General features: G+C 39.5%; 1 protein-coding gene across 5 annotated transcripts in view; it reads right to left on the bottom strand.

Moving 5' to 3' along the window:
- LOC124118575 (guanine nucleotide exchange factor DBS-like) overlaps positions 1–24543 on the bottom strand; it is a 150497-nt gene that overhangs the window by 109651 nt on the left and 16303 nt on the right. For 2 of the 5 annotated variants that reach the window (XM_046480757.2, XM_046480756.2), the window contains exon 1: positions 22447–24014. The exons of the other annotated variants lie outside the window; for them this stretch is intronic. In XM_046480757.2, the coding sequence (XP_046336713.1) occupies positions 22447–22825 (379 nt within the window). In that variant the 5' untranslated portion in view covers positions 22826–24014. Of the gene's footprint in view, positions 1–22446; positions 24015–24543 lie in introns of those variants that run through there. 5 annotated transcript variants of the gene reach the window in all.

The raw sequence follows: 24543 nt of genomic DNA, 5'->3' as shown, positions 1-24543 counted from the left end.
CACCTATTATCAATGCTATAACAGTATCTATCTCATTATCAGATTATGAACAGTAATTTGCCTCAAGCTAAGTATCAGATTCGATCTGGACAAAGGGGATTATCTTTAGTTAATCCCTTCAAAGGAATGCCACGATGTTTTTTTTAGCACACTTAGGACTCATTAATTAGGCCCCAGGCTTAATGAATTGACATATATTTAATTACTTCTGTTATTTCAAGGAATAAGCAAGCTGATACTGCAGAGACTTGTATTACTGACATTGTCTTTTGGTGAGTGTTTGTCAGATAGCTGTGTCAGCATAGTCTTCTTAGTTGGAATATTATTCAAGAACAAGGATGAAATATTCATAACCGCCTTGTCTGTCTCCAAGACCCAAAGGAATAAATTAAAAATAATTGCATCTCAAGTCTAAAACGATATGGCAAGTCTAGACTGCCTCAGAAATTAAGCATTGTTCTGGGCTCCATTTGGATTTTACTTTTTATTTTGAAGACTGGGACTAGATGTTAGTCTCATCCCTGCCAATTATATCTTCTAATGCATGTACGCCTCAGGTTCCTGACCACAAAGCTGCCTGAAGAGACAGTGACTAAAATGTAACATTCACCTATTGATCTCTTGATTGAGAAGTGTAGAAATACAAAAGGGTCATGAGTCATGATCTGGAACTGAATTCTTCACTGATTTGAACACCATTTGTTGTCATGGGAACAGGCAAAAAAACATTTCTAAAATTCCTAATTAGCAAAATGCACCAGCTCTTTGCTAGACTGACACTTGTGCAAAGTTTGATCAAGAAATGACAGTCTTTGATTTATGCTCCGGAACTTGTTATCATGGAAATAGCATATTTTTGTCATTTTCAATATTTTTTGTAATACAGTACAATATATCTTACCATGTAACAGGTTTGTTTGTTTGTTGTTTGACGCTGCACTCAGCAATATTCCAGCTATATATGACAGCGATCTGTAAATAATCGAGTCTGGACCAGACAATCGAGGGAGTGACATCATCCAAGTCAGCAACCTGACCTCCCGATCATGTAAGTTGCATCTTACGACAAGCACAGTCACCTTTTACGGCAAACATGGGTTGCTAAGAACTTATTCCACCTCGGATCTCCACGGGTCTGTGTTATAGGTGAGTGGGTTGGGTTTAGCATCCCAGGAGAACGAGGGAGGAAGTGATATAGGTTTTAGACGTTTACCACTTTCCATTATTTTTTGCCATAAAGCCACAACTACAGGTATGGTGCTGACAAACCAAGAATCATTATCACGTCTTGGATTAAAACCCAGCAGGCAATATTTCGACCCATTCACAATCAAAGATAATTATCGTGAAAATTTATTCATATTTCATTGAGATAAACCATAGACCATTCTTACTGACCACTCTTACAGTCACTTATCCCAACAAGACTTGGTGTACGATAAAAAGCGGAGAAATGTCCTGTTTTTCAACACAGAATAATTCTCAGACAACACTTAGCAGTGTCTTTTCCCAAAGCCGGTTTAATATTTGCAGTTCAATTTACACCACCAGATAGGAAATAATCTCCATCTTTGTGTAATTTTATAGCCAGAGGTAGATCCAGTGCTGTGTGAGCACAATTCCTGCACAACCTTCACTTTTCATATCTTAGGAAAATGTGCGTTAAAAAAAACCCTCGGCATCCAGAGGGTTAAACCTTGTGAACAGTATGTTATTTGCATGTATTAAATAGGAGTGCATCTCATATTGTACATGAACTCAAAGTTAAATCCCTTTCCTCATTTTATAAAAGGTCTAGACTACCAGTTGTCAAACTTTTATTTTTCGTGGAAGCCTCGGTGGCTGAATGAGTTAGATCGCTCACTTTGTGTGCCTCACTCTGTTAGTGTGGGTTTGAATCTCGGTCGGGACTTAACCCCCCACAGTACGAGAATCTGTTCTTTACTAAGAAAATATTATCCCAAATATAACATTTGTAAGATCAAATGTCTTGTCAGACAGACCATCTCAAACATTTCTCAAGCAACTGTTCCCCAAATTTACTACACTGTATTCGGGGTTTCGACATACAAACAATAACGACTAAAACATTTCACGAGAAAAAAACATGTATTTTTTTTGCAAATTCAGGATAAGAGGACTGATGAGAAATAACTAATCACAGCTAATTCTAACGTGAAATATTGATCACGGCAAATTATAACAGCCAGTAACGTATAACTAAATAGATATTCCATACCCCCATGTTTGCTCCTGTACTTCGGATTGTTGCCTCACAAGCTGAAGCGTCAAGCCATGTATTCCAACAGTATTGATTTCTAATGTTATTGACAACAAACAGGCTGTATGTAGATAGGATAGCAGGATGGAAGGAACTAGGCTAAAATTCCAGGGACCCGTTCCACAAAGCGATCTTAGTGCTACGACTGTCGTAAGTCAGTGTTAAAGAATGGGAGTTACGACCGACTTAGCGCTAAGATAGCTTTGTAGAACGGGGCCCCAAAGTTAACTCTCTTGCCTACGGAAGATGCGAGTCTCCTGACAAAGCTGATCATTTGCAAGCAGGGCCACTTCGTCACGTCACAAAACACTAATATTTCACCAGAAAAAACAAATGTTCCACATTTTAATTATGAATTATTTTAATGATCTCCATGATACTTTTGCCAAGCCGAAATGTCATTGAGGTAGAATGAAAATAGTTATTGCACTTGAGAGAAAGATCAGTTCAAGTCATATGTCGAGTGAGATGTCACGTTAACATTCTCAGCATCATTATTGAAGGGCCACCTTATAAGGTATGCAGGGTCTCGACCATGAACATGGGCCAACATGCATCAATAGGTCTGGATATGTTGACTATGTGATTAACCAGTAGAGGACGTAACGTGTACGCGAGACGGCTCTCCCGTCTCGCGTACAAGTGACCACCTGAGAGGGGGTCACTCGTATGCGTGACGGCCTGTCAGTGGACCATGGATTTCTGCATGTTGCACAAAAATGTCTCTACAAGCGTTATTTGTGAAAATAATAAAACAAAATTAAGTACAGTTATTGATCATTCTACTAGTTATCGAATGACATGAAAAAAATGTCATAAGAAAAATAATTAACGGTCAAATTGGGAGAAAAATGTGCAAAAATGGAGCAAAATGTTCTGTTTTTGACAGCGATTTTCTCCTATGTACATATTTTTCAGAAACTAACACGTAGTATTTTCTAAAAGCTTATTCATCGTAGAGTTACAAAATATATAAATTATTTCATGCACACCAATGCACACCCATTTTCCATCGCGTTGAAACATGTTTACTTTCTTCGAAACTGCCCGAACCGTCTCGCGTACAAGTGACTGGTCGACAAGCCGATAAAGGGAGGTAACCGATGCCTGACTAAAATGTTCAATCGGAACATCCGTCTTGTTACACTAAATGTGTGTAAATGTGTTAACAGTTGAAGAACATGTTGTTTCTGCCTATATCACACTCATTGGTTACTTCAATAAAAGGGGCGGTCTAGTGGTTAAAGCGTTTGCTCGTCACGCAGAAGACCCGGGTTTGATTCCCGACATGGGTACAATATGTGAAGCCCATTTCTGGTGTCCCCCGCCGTGAAATTGCTGGAATATTGCTAAAAGCGGCGTAAAACCATACTCACTCACTCACTACTTCAATAAAACCGGGGTAGAATAGGTCTTCAGCAACCCATGCTTGCCTTAACAGGCGACTATGCTTGTCGTAAGAGGTTACTAACGGGATCGGGTGGTCAGGCTCGCTGACTTGGTTGATGCATGTCATCGACCCCAATTGCGTGGATCGATGCTCATGATGTCACTCACTGGATTGTCTGGTCCAGACTCGATTATTTACCGACCGCCGTCATATAGCTGGAATATTGCTGAGTGCGGCGTTAAACAACAAACACACAAACTTCAATAAAACTGGAATAATAAACAATGTCTATTTAAAACAATGAAAATAGCAAGATCGAAGGTGATGGAAAAGGCTACAAAAAACATGCCTGAACACAATAGTGGTTTAGCCCATACCGTGCAATTGTCAACAATGATCAGTTCCATCCGGAACAAATATTGCCAGTGTAAATGTGTTGTGGAAAGATTTTCCATGTAAAAACTGTTCCAGGGAATAAATCCCCATGAGAAATATAATACCAGGGAACAGTTCACAACAGCATCAGATACTCCTTGACACAACGCATGACAAGTAACAGTCAAAGTGGGTATAAAATGGTTCATTCCAAGTGCAACTGAGCTGCACGCTTGTAATTTGAAAATCCAACCATTTTTTAATACTTTTTTACCTCTTATTATCTGTGAGACCCATCAATAGTGACACTATACGTATACAGTAAACTACGTTTATAACGAACACGCTTATAATGAACAGACGGATATTACGAATTGTTTTTTGGTCCCGTCCATTTGCAATATGTATATATGCTAAAACAAACTATGGTTACATCAAATTAAAATTTGTGGTCCCTTTGAGTTCGTTATATCCGTAGTAGAGCTGCAACGGTTCGGTTCGGTGCACTGAGAACTGGTACTTGTCGTCTCGATTCGATCTTCGATCTACAATGTCTAGATTTCGATTTGGTTTATTCCAATTTTTGTAATAAATTTAAAATTAACAAAAATAACCTTCCTCGTTGGCAAAAATTTTTTAAATGACTTGCGTTCATATCGACGAAGTGAAAATGTCCAAAAATGCATTTGTTTGAAACTTTTGACGACTGTCACTTGAAAACGAAAATAGATTAGAGTGACCTCCTTTTGAAAGCATGGCAGACGACGTGCTGTCACCAGCCCCAAGTCATCTAAAATCTAAGGTTTGGGCTCAAGTGTGGTTAGTGAGAGGGTCTTTTCAACAGCCGGGGATGTTGTGACTGCTCAGAGGGCTTCCCTCAGTAGTGACAATGTGGACATGCTTGAGTTTTTATCCAAAAACATGATCATCCCTGATGACCTGATTGACCTCACAGTCTGAGGTGATGAGTTTGTCCTGTTGGTACACAGTGTTGCACTGCTTAATAAAAAAGTTAAAGCAAATACAGGTTTTGTTACTTATTTATGAATATTATACATGAATCATTGTATATTATTAGACTAATGAATCAAATCGAAAATAATCGAATTGAATGGAAATAATCGAGCATCGAACCAAATCGAAGTATTGGTGAACCGTTGCAGCCCTAATCCGTAGTTGACCGTATTTTTAACATCTATGGATAGTATTGAGGGCAACTACTTTGGAGGTGGCCATTAGCAATAATAAAATGTGTATATTATGCAATTAACATGTTTTAATCATTCTTTTTCTTTCAGACAAAAAAATCTTACAAAAAATTGATTTTATAGAGGTAATCATTGCTGAGTGAAAGGTACACATGTACATTTCATAATGTCCCCTGTCTGACTGTCAAAGCGTGATTGAGTCAGCTGACGTAGTGATGTACTTGTCGCCACTGACAGCAATGTACGCCGCTGGACTGAGACTACATTTTTATTGATTGTGCTGTTATCTACGACAGTCAGTGCAGCGTGGCGCTGTAGTACACCGAGCCCAGCTGGGTCAAGTAGGTGGACTGATTTGTGAGTGGTATGCTTGTGTTAATGGGATGAATGTTTCATGGCTGAGTGTTTGCATGACTTGCCCGGTGGTCAACTGACAAGGAGAAAATAAACACAAAAACACCTTCCTGTTATTGAAATACTTGTGTATATTGCCAAGTGGTCCAACTACAACCCTCCGCCCCAACACACACAATGAACACACACAATGAACACACACATAAACACATATGAAGACATACACACAATAAACACACACACAATGAACACACACATAAATACATATGAAGACATACACACAATAAACACACACACAATGAACACACACATAAACACATATGAAGACATACACACAATAAACACACACACAATGAACAAACACATAAACACAAATGAAGACATACACACAATAAACACATACACAATGAACATACACACATGATCATACACCCACAACTGAACATACAGACACATGAACAAACACACAAATGAACATACACACACACACATGAACACACACAAATGAACATACACACACAATGAACATATACACATGAACATAAACACACACACATGAACACACACAAATGAACATTCACACACAATGAACACACACACAGGAACACATACACATGAACACACACATGAACATACACACACATGAACACACAAATGAACATTCACACACAATGAACACACACACATGAACATACACACACATGAACACACAAATGAACATACACACACATGAACACACAAATGAACATACACACACATGAACACACAAATGAACATACACACATGAACACATACAAATGAACATACACATACATGAACACACACATGAACACACACAAATGAACATACACACACATGAACACACAAATGAACATACACACACATGAACACACAAATGAACATACACACATGAACACATACAAATGAACATACACACACATGAACACACAAATGAACATACACACACATGAACACACAAATGAACATACACACACATGAACACACAAATGAACATACACACATGAACACACAAATGAACATACACACACATGAACACACAAATGAACATACACACATGAACACACAAATGAACATACACACACATGAACACACAAATGAACATACACACACATGAACACATACAAATGAACATACACACACATGAACACACAAATGAACATACACACACATGAACACACAAATGAACATACACACACATGAACACACAAATGAACATACACACACATGAACACACAAATGAACATACACACATGAACACATACAAATGAACATACACACACATGAACACACAAATGAACATACACAAACATGAACACATACAAATGAACATACACACACATGAACACACAAATGAACATACACACACATGAACACACAAATGAACATACACACACATGAACACACAAATGAACATACACACACACATGAACACACACAAATGAACATACACACAAAGGAACACATACAAATGAACATACACACACATGAACACATACAAATGAACATACACACACATGAACACATACAAATGAACATACACACACATGAACACATACAAATGAACATACACACACACATGAACACACAAATGAACATACACACACACGAACACATACAAATGAACATATACACACAGGAACACACAAATGAACATACACAAATGAACATACACACACATGAACACACAAAAATGAACACATGCAAATGAACATACACAAATGAACATACACACACATGAACACACACAAATGAACACACACAAATGAACATACACACACATGAACACACACAAATGAACATAAACACACACATATATGAACACACACAAATGAACATACACACACAAATGAACATACACACACACAAATGAACATACACACACACATATGAACATACACACACACAGGAACACACACATGAACACACACACATATATGAACATACACACACACATATGAACACACACAAATGAACATACACACACATATATGAACACACACAAATGAACATACACACACAAAAATGAACATACACACACACATATGAACACACACAAATGAACATACACACACATATATGAACACACACAAATGAACATGCACACAAAAAATGAACATACACACACAAATGAACACACACAAATGAACATACACACACAATGAACACACAAAAATGAACATAAACACACAAAAATGAACATAAACACACACAAATGAACATAAACACACACACATGAACACACTAATGAACATACACACACAGGAACACACAAATGAACATACACACACATATATGAACACACAAATGAACATACACACACAAAAATGAACATACACACACACAGGAGCACACAAATGAACATACACACACATATATGAACACACACAAATGAACATACACACACAAAAATGAACATGAACACACACAGGAGCACACAAATGAACATACACGCACAAATGAACATACACACACATATATGAACACACACAAATGAACATACACAAAAAAAATGAACATACACACACATGAACATAAACACATAATGAACATACACACACATATGAACACACATACATACACACAATGAACACATACAAATGAATATAGATACACACGCATATGGACACACACTCTCACACACACACACACACACACACACACACACACACACACACACACACACACACACACACACAAAAGAAGACAATACGACGCCCCTGTTGAATACCACTATGACTTCACCAAAATCATTTAAAATTAATTTTCTTTCCTAAACCCAAATTGAAGTACATTAAGAAGTAATCCCTCACACTTACACAACACCAATGTCATTACCGGGAACAAAATCGAAGCAACACCACCACAGTGTCAAATCCAATCCTTCGCAATACCATGTTCAATTAAAATTAACAAGCCACGCACACACCGCCATGGTGCCCTTTACTCACAACTTACAAGGAAAAACAAATTGAGGCCAGTGAGTAAATTTACATACGAGTCCGCCATCAGCGTTATCAAAGATCACAATCCAGCGATAATAGTGTGCAAATTAACTTTTTCTGTTCATCAAAGACTTGAAACGTAACTGTATCGTGGCATGCATCATCTGCCATTATAAATAATGCCATCAAATTTGATGAAAGCTTTGGACCATTCCACTGAGATTCCTGGCTATCATAGATTCACTTCCAAGGATTTGTTGTATTCCTTGATACTGTAATTATTCTTACACTGCCAAGTCTCTGTAAACTCTGCCAAGAAGTGCTTTTATGGAGCCAAATGGCTCCAAATATAATTTTGAAAGGAGCCATATATTAAGCTCCATGTGAACTTACTGATTATTTATTATCAGATACATGATTTATTTACATTATGTATCTTACTGATTATTTACAGACCGCCGTCATATAGCTGGAATATAGTTGAGAGCGACGTTAAACAACATATATTTGAATATTATTACCTGGAAAGAAATATGGCATCAAGACCATGCTCAAGAATCAGTAAGATGACCACTCTAGTGGGTGGGGCTTTAAAGAACTACTTGTACAGGGGCAGGTGTTTCCATGACGTCACAATGGACAATGACTATGATGTCACAGTTAGTAATGATGTCATAGCTCAACTCAGTTACAGCAACAGATGAAATCTTGAATCTTGAATGCTGTATTCTAAGATGCTTAGCTGAAAGATCAAAAACGCCAACTGTACTATATCCTGCGAGAAATTACACCATTGAGTTACGCCATAATAGGCTGACGTCATGTTGCTCAGCCCGGTCAATTTACCTTCCCCTTGATCTAACATATCCTTGGCACCAACGTTCTACATTATTGTCTACAAGGTAGAGCATCCACATCATTTATCTGTGAAAAAGTTTCTTTAAACTTGGCATATATTTGAATATTATTACCTGGAAAGAAATATGGCATCAACCAAGTCAGCGAGCATAAGCTGCCAATCCTGTTAGTCGCCTCTTACAACAAGCATAGTTTCCTCTTCCGACAAGCATGGGTTGCTGTAGACATGGTAGACCTATTCTTCCCCTGATCTTGACGGGTCTTGAGCATATGGACACACTTAACATACAGTATGATTTACAAACTAGAGCGGGGATACAGAAACTGAAAATGCCATTATCAATTTCAATGAAAAGGATGGCATAACTTACTGAGTGCCCCGTGGCACATCTGAACATCTTACTGAGTGCCCCGTGGCACACCTGAACATCTTATTGAGTGCCCCGTGGCACACCTGAACATCTTACTGAGTGCAATGTGGTACACCTGAACATCTTACTGAGTGCCCCGTGGCACACCTGAACAACTTACTGAGTGCCCCGTGGCACACCTGAACATCTTACTGAGCGCCCCGTGGCACACTTGAACATCTTACTGAGTGCAATGTGGCACATCAGAACAACTTACTGAGTGCCCCGTGGCACACCTGAACATCTTACTGAGTGCCCCGTGGCACACCTGAACATCTTACTGAGTGCCCCGTGGCACACCTGAACATCTTACTGAGTGCCCCGTGGCACACCTGAACATCTTACTGAGTGCCCCGTGGCACACCTGAACAACTTACTGAGTGCCCCGTGGCACACCTGAACAGCTTACTCAGTGCCCCGTGGCACACCTGAACATTTTACTGGATGCCATGTGGCACACCTGAACATCTTACTGAGCGCCCCGTGGCACACCTGAACATCTTACTGAGTGCCCCGTGGCACACCTGAACATCTTACTGAGTGCCCCGTGGCAAACCTGAACATCTTACTGAGTGCCCCGTGGCACACCTGAACATCTTACTGAGTGCCCCGTGGCACACCTGAACAACTTACTGAGTGCCATGTGGTACACCTGAACATTTTACTGAGTGCCCCGTGGCACACCTGAACATCTTACTGAGTGCCCCGTGGCACACCTGAACATCTTACTCAGTGCCCCGTGGCAAACCTGAACATCTTACTGAGTGCCCCGTGGCACACCTGAACATCTTACTGAGTGCCCCGTGGCACACCTGAACAACTTACTGAGTGCCATGTGGTACACCTGAACATCTTACTGAGTGCCCCGTGGCACACCTGAACATCTTACTGAGTGCCCCGTGGCACACCTGAACATCTTACTGAGTGCAATGTGGTACACCTGAACATCTTACTGAGACTTCCGTGGCACACCTGAACATCTTACTGAGTGCCCCATGGCACACCTGAACATTTTACTGGATGCCATGTGGCACACCTGAACAACTTACTGAGTGCCCCGTGGCATACTTGAAAATCAAAGCATTTCTATCCTTGTATGCAATGTACAGATTACTATAGTGTTTTGCTTTAAATAGAATAACAGTTATCAAAATTTCAAACCAGACACAATTTTCAACTTTTTGCTCTTTCTTTCAAAAACACAACCGTAGATTAATGTATAACCCGAGGACAAATTGTGTAGAGTTGGGTCTACATCAACCATCTTACCTAACACCTTCAGTTCAGAACTAAAATTGTCCCCCATCTTTCTGCAGTGGACAAGACTGCTTCTCAGTGGTACAAATCAACAGCTGCATGGACAAGACTGCTTCTCAGTGGTTCAAATCAACAGCTGCATGGACAAGACTGCTTCTCAGTGGTACAAATCAACAGCTGCATGGATAAGACTGCTTCTCAGTGGCACAAATCAACAGCTGCATGGACAAGACTGCTTCTCAGTGGTACAAATCAACAGCTGCATGGACAAGACTGCTTCTCAGTGGTACAAATCAACAGCTGCATGGACAAGACTGCTTCTCAGTGGCACAAATCAACAGCTGCATGGACAAGACTGCTTCTCAGTGGTACAAATCAACAGCTGCATGGACAAGACTGCTTCTCAGTGGTACAAATCAACAGCTGCATGGACAAGACTGCTTCTCAGTGGTACAAATCAACAGCGGCATGGACAAGACTGCTTCTCAGTGGTACAAATCAACAGCTGCATGGACAAGACTGCTTCTCAGTGGTACAAATCAACAGCGGCATGGACAAGACTGCTTCTCAGTGGTACAAATCAACAGCTGCATGGACAAGACTGCTTCTCAGTGGTACAAATCAACAGCTGCATGGACAAGACTGCTTCTCAGTGGTACAAATCAACAGCGGCATGGACAAGACTGCTTCTCAGTGGTACAAATCAACAGCTGCACGGACAAGACTGCTTCTCAGTGGTACAAATCAACAGCGGCATGGACAAGACTGCTTCTCAGTGGTACAAATCAACAGCTGCATGGACAAGACTGCTTCTCAGTGGTACAAATCAACAGCTGCAATGGTCATGTCCACACCATGTAAAACTGACCGCTGGCCATGTGACCCCCACAAATAACTGTCAATACGAATGTTATTTCAGACAGATATTGACAGACAGCCGGATTAGCCATGCTTCACCCTGCAGCTGTTTCAGCACTGGGTTGACCCAAGGCACAACCTTCAGGCACAACCTTCAGGCACAATATTTAAAAGGGGAAGTCTTTACTAATATATTCACAGATTGCATTCCACATACTTAGCAATGTGTGGATTCCAAGAATAGAACTGGGAGCAATCGTCGGGAATGATAATTTGTAAAACAGCAATGATTATTTCATCAGCATCATAAAAATTAATGACGACAATTACTTCTTAATTTTTATGACTTTCGTTTCAATTTATTGAAACTCTTTATACATCTGATTAATTCAACATATAAACTTTGATACTGTGATATTTTTTTGATAAATAAATTGTTCTCAAACCCACTAAAATGGCAGAAAAGTCGCCCATACGATGATAAATTTTAACTCACTCAGCATCTACATCTAAGAAAATATTGCAGCACAAATGTTAAGCACTAGACAAATTTTAATTCATCTTCAACACAGATTTGGCTACAGTATATTTTCTTTTAAAAAAAACAATTAAGGAAAGAAATGTGATTGGCTTGTCATGAGAATTTTATACATTTCTCCCCGAACCGATAATAAAGGAATATTGCTAAGAAGGCGTCAAGAAACATCATAATCACTCACTAGTTTATAATAATTTCAAACTCATTTAATTTGCCATTTCCATCGGGTAAAATCAGGTTCTGATCTATTCGTGTTCTTTCCTCACAGTCCAGTCTCTCCCTGGCGTGCAGTGTTATACCAATCGTCAGAAGTGTCATAATTTGCTGTGCAGAGTTATGTCCCTTAGGCATGCCAGGATTCTATGATTGTGGGTTCAAATCCCTGTTTGCCCTGATTGTTTTAAGGTTTGTCCACTTTGGTTTCAACTAATTGATAAACATCTAAGTCCTGCATAACTTTGGGATTTCCTCCCACATCCTGCCATCACATTGTGATATAACTGAAATACTGTTCAAAGTGGCGTGACACCCAAATCACTCATTCATCAGGTTGGCGCTATTTCAAAGAATCATAATAATGAATATTCAATTAGAACAGAATGCCAAATAGGTGAAATACAATACGCACTCTTCATATTGACTATGATGATTGAAGGGCATATTCGTTTCACATCTCTAAAATGCAAAAAACAGATAATGGGTTTCCCTCCTTAAAGAGAGACAGCAGAAAAAATGAAAACATATTTGAAGACTGAGATCGATGGAGAAGATCAATAAGAATGTCCGGATTATACAGGCTTACAAGCCCAAATCAAATATTTCTCAATTTCAGTGACATTTTGGAGATCCAGTCGTTGGGACCAGAATAGGACACATATATGGATGCAGGTGTTTGTTAAAGAACATAATTGGCAAATCATTGATGCTCCAATGATGACTGAAGACATACCACAAGTTCAATAGGCTTTCAATTAAGATATGTGCACAATGCAAAGACTTCTTGTTAATATATGTCAAAGGCAAATAGGTTACACTTGAAAAATTGATAAAAAACTGATTGACCCTGGTTTAAATATAATAATAGTCCACTTGTAAAGTGCATAAATCCACATGCAATATTTGTTCATAGCGCAACATGATAATTACCCCAGTCCATGAATCAGTGTGCTCTTGATTTTCATTCTCAGCTTCCTGGGGAGTATACAACCCAAGGTCAACAGTCCTATTACTTTCTGATCCTACCAGGTACCCTGCTACTGCTGGGTGAACAGAGGCATATTTCAAAGAAAGTCACTTGCTTCAGTGTGGGTCGGGGCTGAAGCCCTGGAAACTCTCAGGAGCCAAGCTACCAAACATGCCTCATACCAAACAGACGCTAAAAGATGGTACTTGTTGTTACCTTGCCTGGCGCTCGTCATTAAGGGGCTAAAACAAGCACTGGTCAGCTCGGAGTCAGTATACTGTGTCTGAATGGGGTAGCTGTGTTAAACTGCGGCATAGTATCTCAGTGGACAAACACTATACAACCGGCATTAATCCTGGACTAGTACAAGCAGCCACCCGCACGCACACACACACACACACACAAACACACACACACACACATATGCATGCATGTTGCCATGCAAGTGAAATAATCATTTAACCTCATCCTCACCAAGCTTAAATATCCATTGAAAAAAATAAATTACACAAAATAAGCAATGGAGGTGACAACTGTTATCCATTTCTATCTGCAAGAGGTGAAATTCTCAGGTGCAAGAGCTGCATGTATTTTGTTCACTTCGTGGCCGGTGCATACTGTGTACCCCACCGCTTTCAAAATCTTAATCTACCTCTATAAAATTTACAAATGGATGACCCTGTCACATGTGAGCTCTAATTCAATTCTTGAATGTCAGTGTGTGTTGTAACTAGCCATTAGCTGCCAACAGTTTTGTGTAACGGCTAGCACTAAACAATCAATGTTCAAGGATACCAAAGCTTAATCACTTGTGGCTGCACATACATCAAGCTTGATTAGTCCCTGGTAAGTAGGGATTGCCAAGTTCCTGGTCTCATGGGAATGGCCAGGGGCATGCAGCATATCATCCAGGTATGTTTATACCACTGGCATCATTTCACAGTCGTGTCATAACATATTTGGAGTGAGTGAGTCGGGCTTAACGCGGCTTTGAACAGTCTTCCAGTTATATCACCGCGTGTAAGTTTAAAGTGGGAGGAAAACCAAAAGTGACACCTTGCTCAGAAGTGTGACACTTAGGTAAAACCACGAGCATGGGTATGGTGCTGACAAACCTAGGAGCATAATCGGGGAAAACCGGGATTTGAACTAATAGGTCTCTGCGTGCCCAAGGGATGCAACTCTGCAGTGCCTTAGCGACTGGACCATCCATGACCCCCTATTTGGAACAGCGGTTATGAAAATGAAAGAATATTAGGAATTAATATGTTTGCTTTTCAATAAAATTAATACCCCATAAGACCAGACTTACATACATACATACAATGTGCATCTTGATAGTAAAGTTGGAATTATGGATTATGGGTCCTGACTGAATCTTGGTGTTGCGGCCATAAAATTTACGAGTCCCGTGATGGGATTCGAACCACGGACTTTCTGATATGAGGTAGGACGCCTTGTCCACATGACCAAAGAGATTAACCCTGTCAGCAAGCTGACAAGGTAAGGATGTCATCTGTGGGATGACTCCACGCCCTGTTACATAGGCAAGGAACTTTCAAAATTGTTTCACAAAGGACAGACAACTTGTAATATTGAGTTGTGAGTAGGATATTCCTTCCATTGTCCATAGTCATATGTTGTCCATGTCGTCATGTTGAGACATCAGCACAGTTTTCCTACTACTGAAACAATCTCAAACCAAATCGTCTGTGATGTCAAGAACAAAGGGTTACATCATCTTCAATTATTTGCAACAATGTGTTCATTATGACATCATTGCTATAGGACTCTTCACATACAAAGAAAGAAATGGTACAATTAGTAGGAACCATACCCATGACTCTGTTAGTGTTAGGAGTTAGATGTATTACTGTAGCAGGATCTATGGGATTTTATGAGCTGAATGGCCTTGGACACCATGAGTGAGTGAGTATGGTTTTTACGCCGCTTTTAGCAATATTTCAGCAATATCACGGCGGGGGACACCGGAAATGGGCTTCACACATTGTACCCATGTCGGGAATCGAACCCGGGTCTTTGGCGTGACGAGCGAACGCTTTTAACCACTAGGCTACCCGACCGCCCCTGGACACCATGAGACCGAATCGTGCATCAAATCACAAAAACTCCTTATCGAGATTTGAATCTCAACATACTATTACAGCCCTAAAACAAAGCTCCCGATCAATGATGTCTGCTTGCTAGAATTTAAAGAATACTGAATACATAAGTATTTGTGAGGGGTGGGTGAAAAGTTTTCCTCCATTAATGTTCCATCTCTTCCCAAACTTGAAGAAAGAACTGTCTGGCAAGCATTATGTAAATGTTCATGACATTATTTTTGATGTGGAGGGATTTTTACACCAGCAGGAGTGAGCCGTCTGCACCAGTGGAATCCAGGCATTCCAGCATCTTTGGCAGAAGTGTGTGGACCTCGGTGGGGATTATGTTAAAAAAAAATTAGAAAATCAACTCCACCAACGCAGTCCATAGGTTCAGAACTTTTCAACCTCGCCTCAAAGTAACGTAGACAGTATTGTGATCACATATTCTTACAACTGGTTTCAGGCTAGAGTAAAACCCTTTGTGAGAAAGACATCAGAAATATGTCTGAATATAATGGACAGATGATCATAAACATTTTACACAGATAATCTTCAGCCACACGTAAGCAGCTTAAATATGCAATAAATGATCAATGGAGACAGTATGATCAATAGTACTTACTCTAATAGTACCTAATTACTGTTATTATCTATACAGAGGATGCAGTTACCACCGAGTGCCCACAATGGTGCTACTGCCTGGTTCTTGCAGTGTACAATCATTCACTTTAACATACAGTTGAAACCCACAGTCACGAACATGGATGCGCTGAATTCCCTGTTACCGTATTCGACGTAATAAGCGCCCAGGGTGCTCTCAAAATTAGGAATAGGGGGCTCTTATTAGAATATTATTTTGAGTTGAAAGATCGTAAATTTCGTGGCTTATGCTGACAGCCTGAAATGTTTATATACGACAGATATATTTTTCCAGGATTTAATTGCCCATAATTAAGGGTGCATATAACACAGGAGTGCGTCTTATACACAAATAAATAAGTCTTGTGTACATTATTCAATTGGAAGGGGTGCTAATTGAGATTTTTCACTAGCCAATATATTAGCAAATATCGCCGTGGGCGCTTATTAGAGCAGGGCGCTTATTACATCGAATACGGTATGTCAAAATCACAGTCAGGTCCCAGCAAACTCTTTAAACTATAGAGATCACTATTTAACCTTACTATAGAGAACACTATTTAACCTTACTATAGAGATCACTATTTAACCTTACTATAGAGAACACTATTTAACATAACTATAGAGAACACTATTTAACCTTACTATAGAGAACACTATTTAACCTTACTATAGAGATCACTATTTAACCTTACTATAGAGATCACTATTTAACCTTACTATAGAGATCACTATTTAACCTTACTATAGAGAACTCTATTTAATCTTACTATAGAGATCACTATTTAACCTTACTATAGAGATCACTATTTAACCTTACTATAGAGGTCACTATTTAACCTTACTATAGAGATCACTATTTAACCTTACTATAGAGAACACTATTTAACCTTGTCAAACCAGATGCTGTTTCGAACTCACAGGCCAGTCCCCGAACATGCTGTCTACAGAGATCACAACTTAATCAAGATGTGTCAAAGTAGACGTGTCAAATTTTTGGTTGTTTTGAACCTACTTAGCTGTCCAAAGAATTAATTTAAGTTAAAACTTTCCTTTAAAAGTCAAACTCAAAACACACCTTAAAATTTGCATCAAGCACAACGGTGAAAACGCTGTACAGTCTGATACATCAAGACTGGAAACAGTTGAATGGCCTGAGTGAAGGCTGCCACGACAAGACAACTTGACATGTTTGTTTGTTTGTTTGTTTGTTGTTTAACGCCGCAATATTCCAGCTATATGACGGCGGTCTGTAAATAATCAAGTCTGGACCAGGCAATCCAGTGATTCACATCATGAGTATTGATCCATGCAATTGGGATACGATGACATGCACCAACCAAGTCGCTTTTTACGACAAGCATTGTTGCCTTTTACGCCAAACATGGGTTGCTGAAGACCTATTCTACCCCATATCTTCATGGGTCCAACTTGACATGAACTCATAAAGTTAACTGTAACTAATTAACAGCAAGACCTTAATAGGGAAGAAGTGATTAACATGTAAACATATGGCAGGCTCTTACGGTAATAATATCAGTAATAATGTCGAGTCGAAAGTGTTGGAACCGGGATAAGTCAAACTATTTTTGGGGTCCCTGGGCAGTGTTCAAAATAAGCGCTGGCCTGTAGGCCCATGGCAGGTACATCTTGTGTCGAGCCTGTAGTTGTAAAATTTTGTATGGGTCCTCAGTAAATTTACATGTCCATTTATTTGTCACAATCAGTTGCAGTTTTAGGGCCTGAAGAGTTCTGTCAGGGCAAGCAGTTTCTAAAGTCTGTGGGTCCTGGCCACACTGAACCACTTGCAGCACATGAGGTTTTTTGCATTCAGAGTTTGATTATACCATATTCGACATAATAAGCGTTTATATGTGACATATATTTTTCCAGAATTTAATTGTCCATAATTAAGGGTGCATATGACACACGACTGCGTATTATACGCGAATAGATAAGTCTTTTGTACATTGATCAATTGGAAGGGGTGCTAATTGGGATTGTTCACTAGCCAATATATATTTGCAAATATTGCCGTGGGCGCTTATTAGAGCCCGGGCCCTTATTACATCAAATACGGTATTTGTATTTTCAAGATACAAAAAGTTTCATAGTGTCAGTACTGATCCACATATCAGAGTACAATGAAACACTTCACCATGACTTAGCCCTTGCTTGAGTAAAGATCGTCTGAGGTCTTCAGTCTATTATTAATAATGACACCAGAGACGGAAAAACTAATATCGTGCCCTAGACTTCTGGAACAAACTGATATCAGGCTGTTCCTGTTTGCTGTCAAGCCATAGTAAAGCTTGCTGATTAAGATATGCTTGACTTTATTGAATTACAATCAAGTCTGTCGGTTGTCATAGCAACGCTCTAAAACAAACTCTCATAGAATTGTAGCCTTGACTATGTCATACCTGGCGCCTCCATAACACATATAGAGATTTTACACTCCCACTCTCTGTCGTACTGATTTGATGAAATGAGTGTCAGAATTCTTGTATTTCCTGAACGAGAGCAATGGTAATACATGAGGTGAGGTGAGGTGAATTTGGGTTTAACATCGCGTCCAAGATTATTGCACTTATATAGCGACGTGCATGCACGTGTGTGTGTGTGTGTGGCTGCTTGTACTAGTCCGGACTGATGCCGATTTATAGTGCTAGCTCACTGAGATACCATGCCGCAGTTTAACATGAATACCCCACTCAGACACAGTATACTGACTCCGAGCCGACCAGTCCTTGTTTTAGCCCCTTAATGCCGAGTGCCAGACAGGGTAACAACAAGTACCATCTTTTGGAATGACGCGGCCGGGGATCAAACCCCGGACCTTCCGCTCTCCGGGCAGACGCTCTACCACTAGACCACGGAGATGGTCGGTAATACATTTAATCTTACACGAGTTTCGTAAAACCAGTATGACACACATGTGAGTTTAATCATTTCTTTAAAACCCATAATTTATTAATCCTTTGAGTAACCCTTTACAAAACTGCACTGATCATGACCGCTGTCTTAGAAAACAACAAATGTTGTTCAACATCAACAATCTTCAGCTATGATGTCATTTCTAGTGTGACATCATTTAAACCACAAATAAATTTGAATGATGTCCGGATAAACAATACACATGTTTGTGTGAAGTAATATTTGCCCAAGGGTACCTATAATTTGTATGTATGCTCGCTGACTTGGTTGATGCATGTCATCGATCCCAAATGTGTGGATCAATGCTCATGATGAGAATCACTGGATTGTCTGGTCCAGATTCGATTATTTACAGACCGCCATCATATAGCTGGAATATTGCTGAGTGCAGCGTTAAACAACAAACAAACAAAAGATAATGATGTCACGGCCAGGGTACGACGACACGCCATCAACCTTGTCAAAGCCTGACAACTTGATCCAATTGGTTGCTTCTTCCAACCAACGGGGACACGTGTGGCCCAGTCGTCTAAGGTCGCTGTGCAGAGTTGCGTCCTTTGGGCATGCCAGAAACCTATGATTGTGAGTTCCAATCCCGATTCGCCTCGATTATGTTTCTAGGTTTGTCAGCACCATACCCGTGCTCGTGGGTTTCACCGAAGTGGTAAACGTCTGAGACCTGCATCACTTCTTGTCTCCCACATTAAGCTGAGATGCCATGATATAACTGGAATACTGTTAAAAGTGGCGTTAAACCCAACTCACTCACTCTTCCAACCAACATATGGGTTACTCGTGACCTATTCAGGAATCCTTATGGGAATCATCTAAAGGTACTATGGAACAATATAATTCTGTGATGTGGTTGCAAAAGTCGAATAATCAATTTCTTATGGCCAAACAAGACTAAAATGCATTTGAGGTCAGTTGAGTTGAGACAGTAGTTTGTGAGATCAGTGGTCACATAGGAAGACTGGGTGGATGTATATATTATGCAGCTCATATTTAGTAAATTTCATAGAATTTGATGGCAGAGAAACTTCAAGCTTTTCGTAGCTTGTCCTGACCCATTCACTTGTCCTTGTCCTGGTAGCAGCATATAAGGACATCACCCGGAGCTCCAGATTAGCTGCATATACACTGAGGCGAGTTAGGGTTCTACAGACTGCAGGGGCGGTCGGGTAGCCTAGTGGTTTAAGCGTTCGCTCGTCACGCCGACGGCCCGGGGTTCAATTCCCGACATGGGTACAATGTGTGAAGCCCATTTCTGGTGTCCCCCGCCGTGATATTGCTGGAATATTGCTAAAAGCGGCGTAAAACCATACTCACTCACTCACTCACAGACTGCACTTCAGGAACATCACACATCATCATCAGTCCATGAAAACAGGCCTTTAAGTGGAGAGACCCAAACAGATTTTCATAAGATTTTACAACTCACTCCTTATACGATCTGTGAAATGAATTCCCATAAATATGATGTATCTGAGGAGAGTTTATGTAATATATAATATGGTTACCATGGTAACATCATGTTTTCAGCTTCCTACGAGACACATATTGAGGAAAGCTTCTGACAAGGTCATTCTGTACCGACTTTTTGTTTTGACACAAAAGATATGTCACCATAGGAACATCTCCATAAACTTTTAATATGCAGAAGTTTTTCGAGAAGTGTATTAGGCGTTTACTATCTTACTCTATCATCACTGAAGGTTCTCCATGAATTATTCATCCTAAGGTCAGTACTTTTGTCTCAATGCACACTTCAAAAGTCATAATTCATATTTCAGAAACTTTTTAATTCCAAACAACTTGCAGTCAAGCACAAATATATTACTTATTTTAGTCAGACTGCATTATAATGCAATCTTTATATACAGGGATACTTCACTATAATGCCATCTATATACACGGACACTTCATTATAAGGCCATCTATATACAGGGATACTTTAATATAATGCCATCTATATACACAGACACTTCATTATAATGCCATCCATATACAGGGATACTTCACTATAATGCCATCCAAATACAGGAAAAATTCATAATAATACCATCCATACACATGAATACTTTATAATAATGCCATCTTTATACACAGACACTTCATTATAATGCCATCTATATACAGGGACACTTCATTATAATGCCATCTATATACAGGGACACTTCATTATAATGCCATCTATATACAGGGACACTTCATTATAATGCCATCTATATACAGGGACACTTCATTATAATGCCATCTATATACACGGACACTTCATTATAATGCCATCTATATACACGGACACTTCATTATAATGCCATCTATATACAGGGATACTTCATTATAATGTCATCCTTACACAGGGATACTTCATTATAATGCCATATATATACAGGGACACTTCATTATAATGCCATCTATATACAGGGACACTTCATTATAATGCCATCTATATACAGGGACACTTCATTATAATGTCATCCTTACACAGGGATACTTCATTATAATGCCATCCTATTACACAGATACTTCATTACAAGCCAACAATATACACAGACATTTCATTATAATGCCATCCATATACAGGGATGCCTTATTATAATGCCATCCAATTACAGGGGTACTTCACTATAATGCCATCTATATACACAGACACTTCATTATAATGCCATCTATATACACAGACACTTCATTATAATGCCATCCATACACATGGATACTTCATTATAATGCCATCCTCTTACACGGATACTTCATTATAATGCCATCCATATACACGGATACTTCATCTAAGGATGCAATCTATATGCATGGGCACTTCATTATAATGCCATCCATAAACAGGGATACTTTTACTATAATGCCATCCAAATACAGGGATACTTTATCATAATGCCATCCCAATACAGGGATACTTTATCATAATGCCATCTATGTACAGGGATACTTTATTATAATGCCGTCTATATATATGGATACTTCATTATAATGCCATCTAAATACAGGGATACACACTCTCAGTTCTTCAAGCAGGCCATTAATGGTTGCCCCAAACACTTCTAGCCAATGAATAATCGCCATACTTACTGGTGTTCTTCCATTGTATAGGTTTCTCAATGTCAAGTGTATCGTCATCTTCAGTTAGCCACGCCCATTCACTAATCCTGCGACTTTCAGCAATGATGCCCTTTTGTCGCAAAATGGAATTATGACTAGCACAGGCACCTTCTCCATCTTTGTCAGGACTCTCAGTGTTCGTGGATGTACAATCCGACGTCGTGGAGTATGCCGAACTTCCAGTCCACCCAGAGAGAGAGGAATCGCCCGACTCCAGACTCAAACGGCGGTCCAAGAAGGACGTCCGAGACTTAAAGTTTTCCACAAATTTAGCAATTTCATCTTCAATTTCATGAAAACCAGGAGAAAGGGGAGGTAATTCAGGACTAGATACAGAGGAGGACATCATGGATTCATATAAAATATTCAAAAAGGGCAAAGGTTAGAAATAAATTGCATATCTTTCAGCAGTTATAAAAGTAATTGCATAATATATGTACCCGCTACACATTTATTGCATCCAAAAAAGGATAATCAAATTAAAAAGAATGAAAAATAAAATTTCTTTTAAGAAATTATCTAGTCTAATATCAAATATATCAACAGCTAATTATGGAAATCTGTGAAAAAACTCCAATGAATGAAGGGTGTACTCTTTTGGAGTATTCAGGATCACACAATGATCAGGTGAATCATTAATGAGAACGCATCAGGATGGAGAACAGTAATCCGTGGAGAATCCCAAACCGGATAATGGAGTCCCATGTCCTCTGTTAGATTTTCTCCAGAATTTATAGATGGAAATGATTGTAGCTATCCAAAGCACATGTGTTGCGCTACATGTACATTTCCATGGCAACAGATGAACAGTTCCTCATTTCTAAAACGTGAAATCTTCACAAGTAAAGTCATATTCCAAACGGCAATCCCGTGAGTAGGGAATTGATTTCCAGGAAGAGTTACAAAATTAAGACGCTGTCGATCTTCAGTGAGAGAATTCAGAGGTAGATTGTCATATAAAATTCCTATAAACAATTGTATAAGGCGGTAGAGCGCAGAAAACTGCAATGTCACATAGCTATGAACACACTGTATGCTTGAAAACAGCTTTTGTTGTCAGCCTGGACAAATTCAACGCATCCTCACTGGTTCTGATACATTAAACATGAGAACGGTTCCACTTGAAATGCCAATTCTAATATTCCTGTTTCATGCCATTGCTGCCTACAACCAAACTCTTGACACAGATACTACTGTAGTGACAACTAATTCCAATGCAATATCCACACCGATAGCCTCGTCCCGACAACTACCGATGTTTAAATATTGACCGAGCACTTGAGTTGCATCATGAAATACATCCAATAATTGCAGAAACGGTTTCAAATCGGCTGTAGCTACAATTCATCAAAATACAACACATCCTCCACGACTTGCTTGGTGAAACAGCACAAACCCCTTGATGCATAGATTTACAGCTGCCAAGCTTCAAAACTGATTAATAATGAAATAACGATGCAATCCCACTGAGCGTCAGTTCGACACAAGAAAGAAGAAGCTTATTTTTTCCTGCTCGGTACAGAGTCTGAGATGGAGAAGAGCCAGTTGGGCCTCGTGGCCTCGTTGCGACTCGGAACTGGAGTTATTGATCAGAGATCGGTTCCAACATAGCATTTTCAGCCAAGGCATCAGCATCATATATCCCAGGACAATTGGAGTAACACGACCCACTATTAAGGCTAATGTATACAAGTGTTTCGTTGACCTCAATACAAATGATGAGGTCCCCACTTTGGGGGAAAGAATCTCATTGTCTTTTGGGGATGGAGTAAAGGGAGGGGGAGGGGGATTTGAGAGGTGGAGCCTTTGGGTCTGGAGGGGGAGGGCTTTAGGTAAAGAATACAGGTTTCATCCTCAGGGATTAGATCATTACAGCAATTGAAATGAAAATAATTAGTCACAGAATATTAACAGGAATTTGTTATTGTGTATCTATGGAGAGTTCTTTGGTGAGGTAATTTTAAATTCATCATAAAACTTGGGCATAAACAAGTAAGAAAATGCACTGCCTTCGACTGATATTGATTTCAGATTAAATATTTAATCACTCTTAATCACTCTTTGTTG

Source organism: Haliotis rufescens, unplaced genomic scaffold (assembly GCF_023055435.1).
Source record: "Haliotis rufescens isolate VD_foot unplaced genomic scaffold, xgHalRufe1.0.p SCAF_9, whole genome shotgun sequence".
In the NCBI taxonomy this organism is placed as follows: Eukaryota; Metazoa; Mollusca; class Gastropoda; order Lepetellida; family Haliotidae; genus Haliotis; species Haliotis rufescens.
Note: the sequence above shows the minus strand (reverse complement) of the source record. Positions and strands in the feature narration are given on the sequence as shown.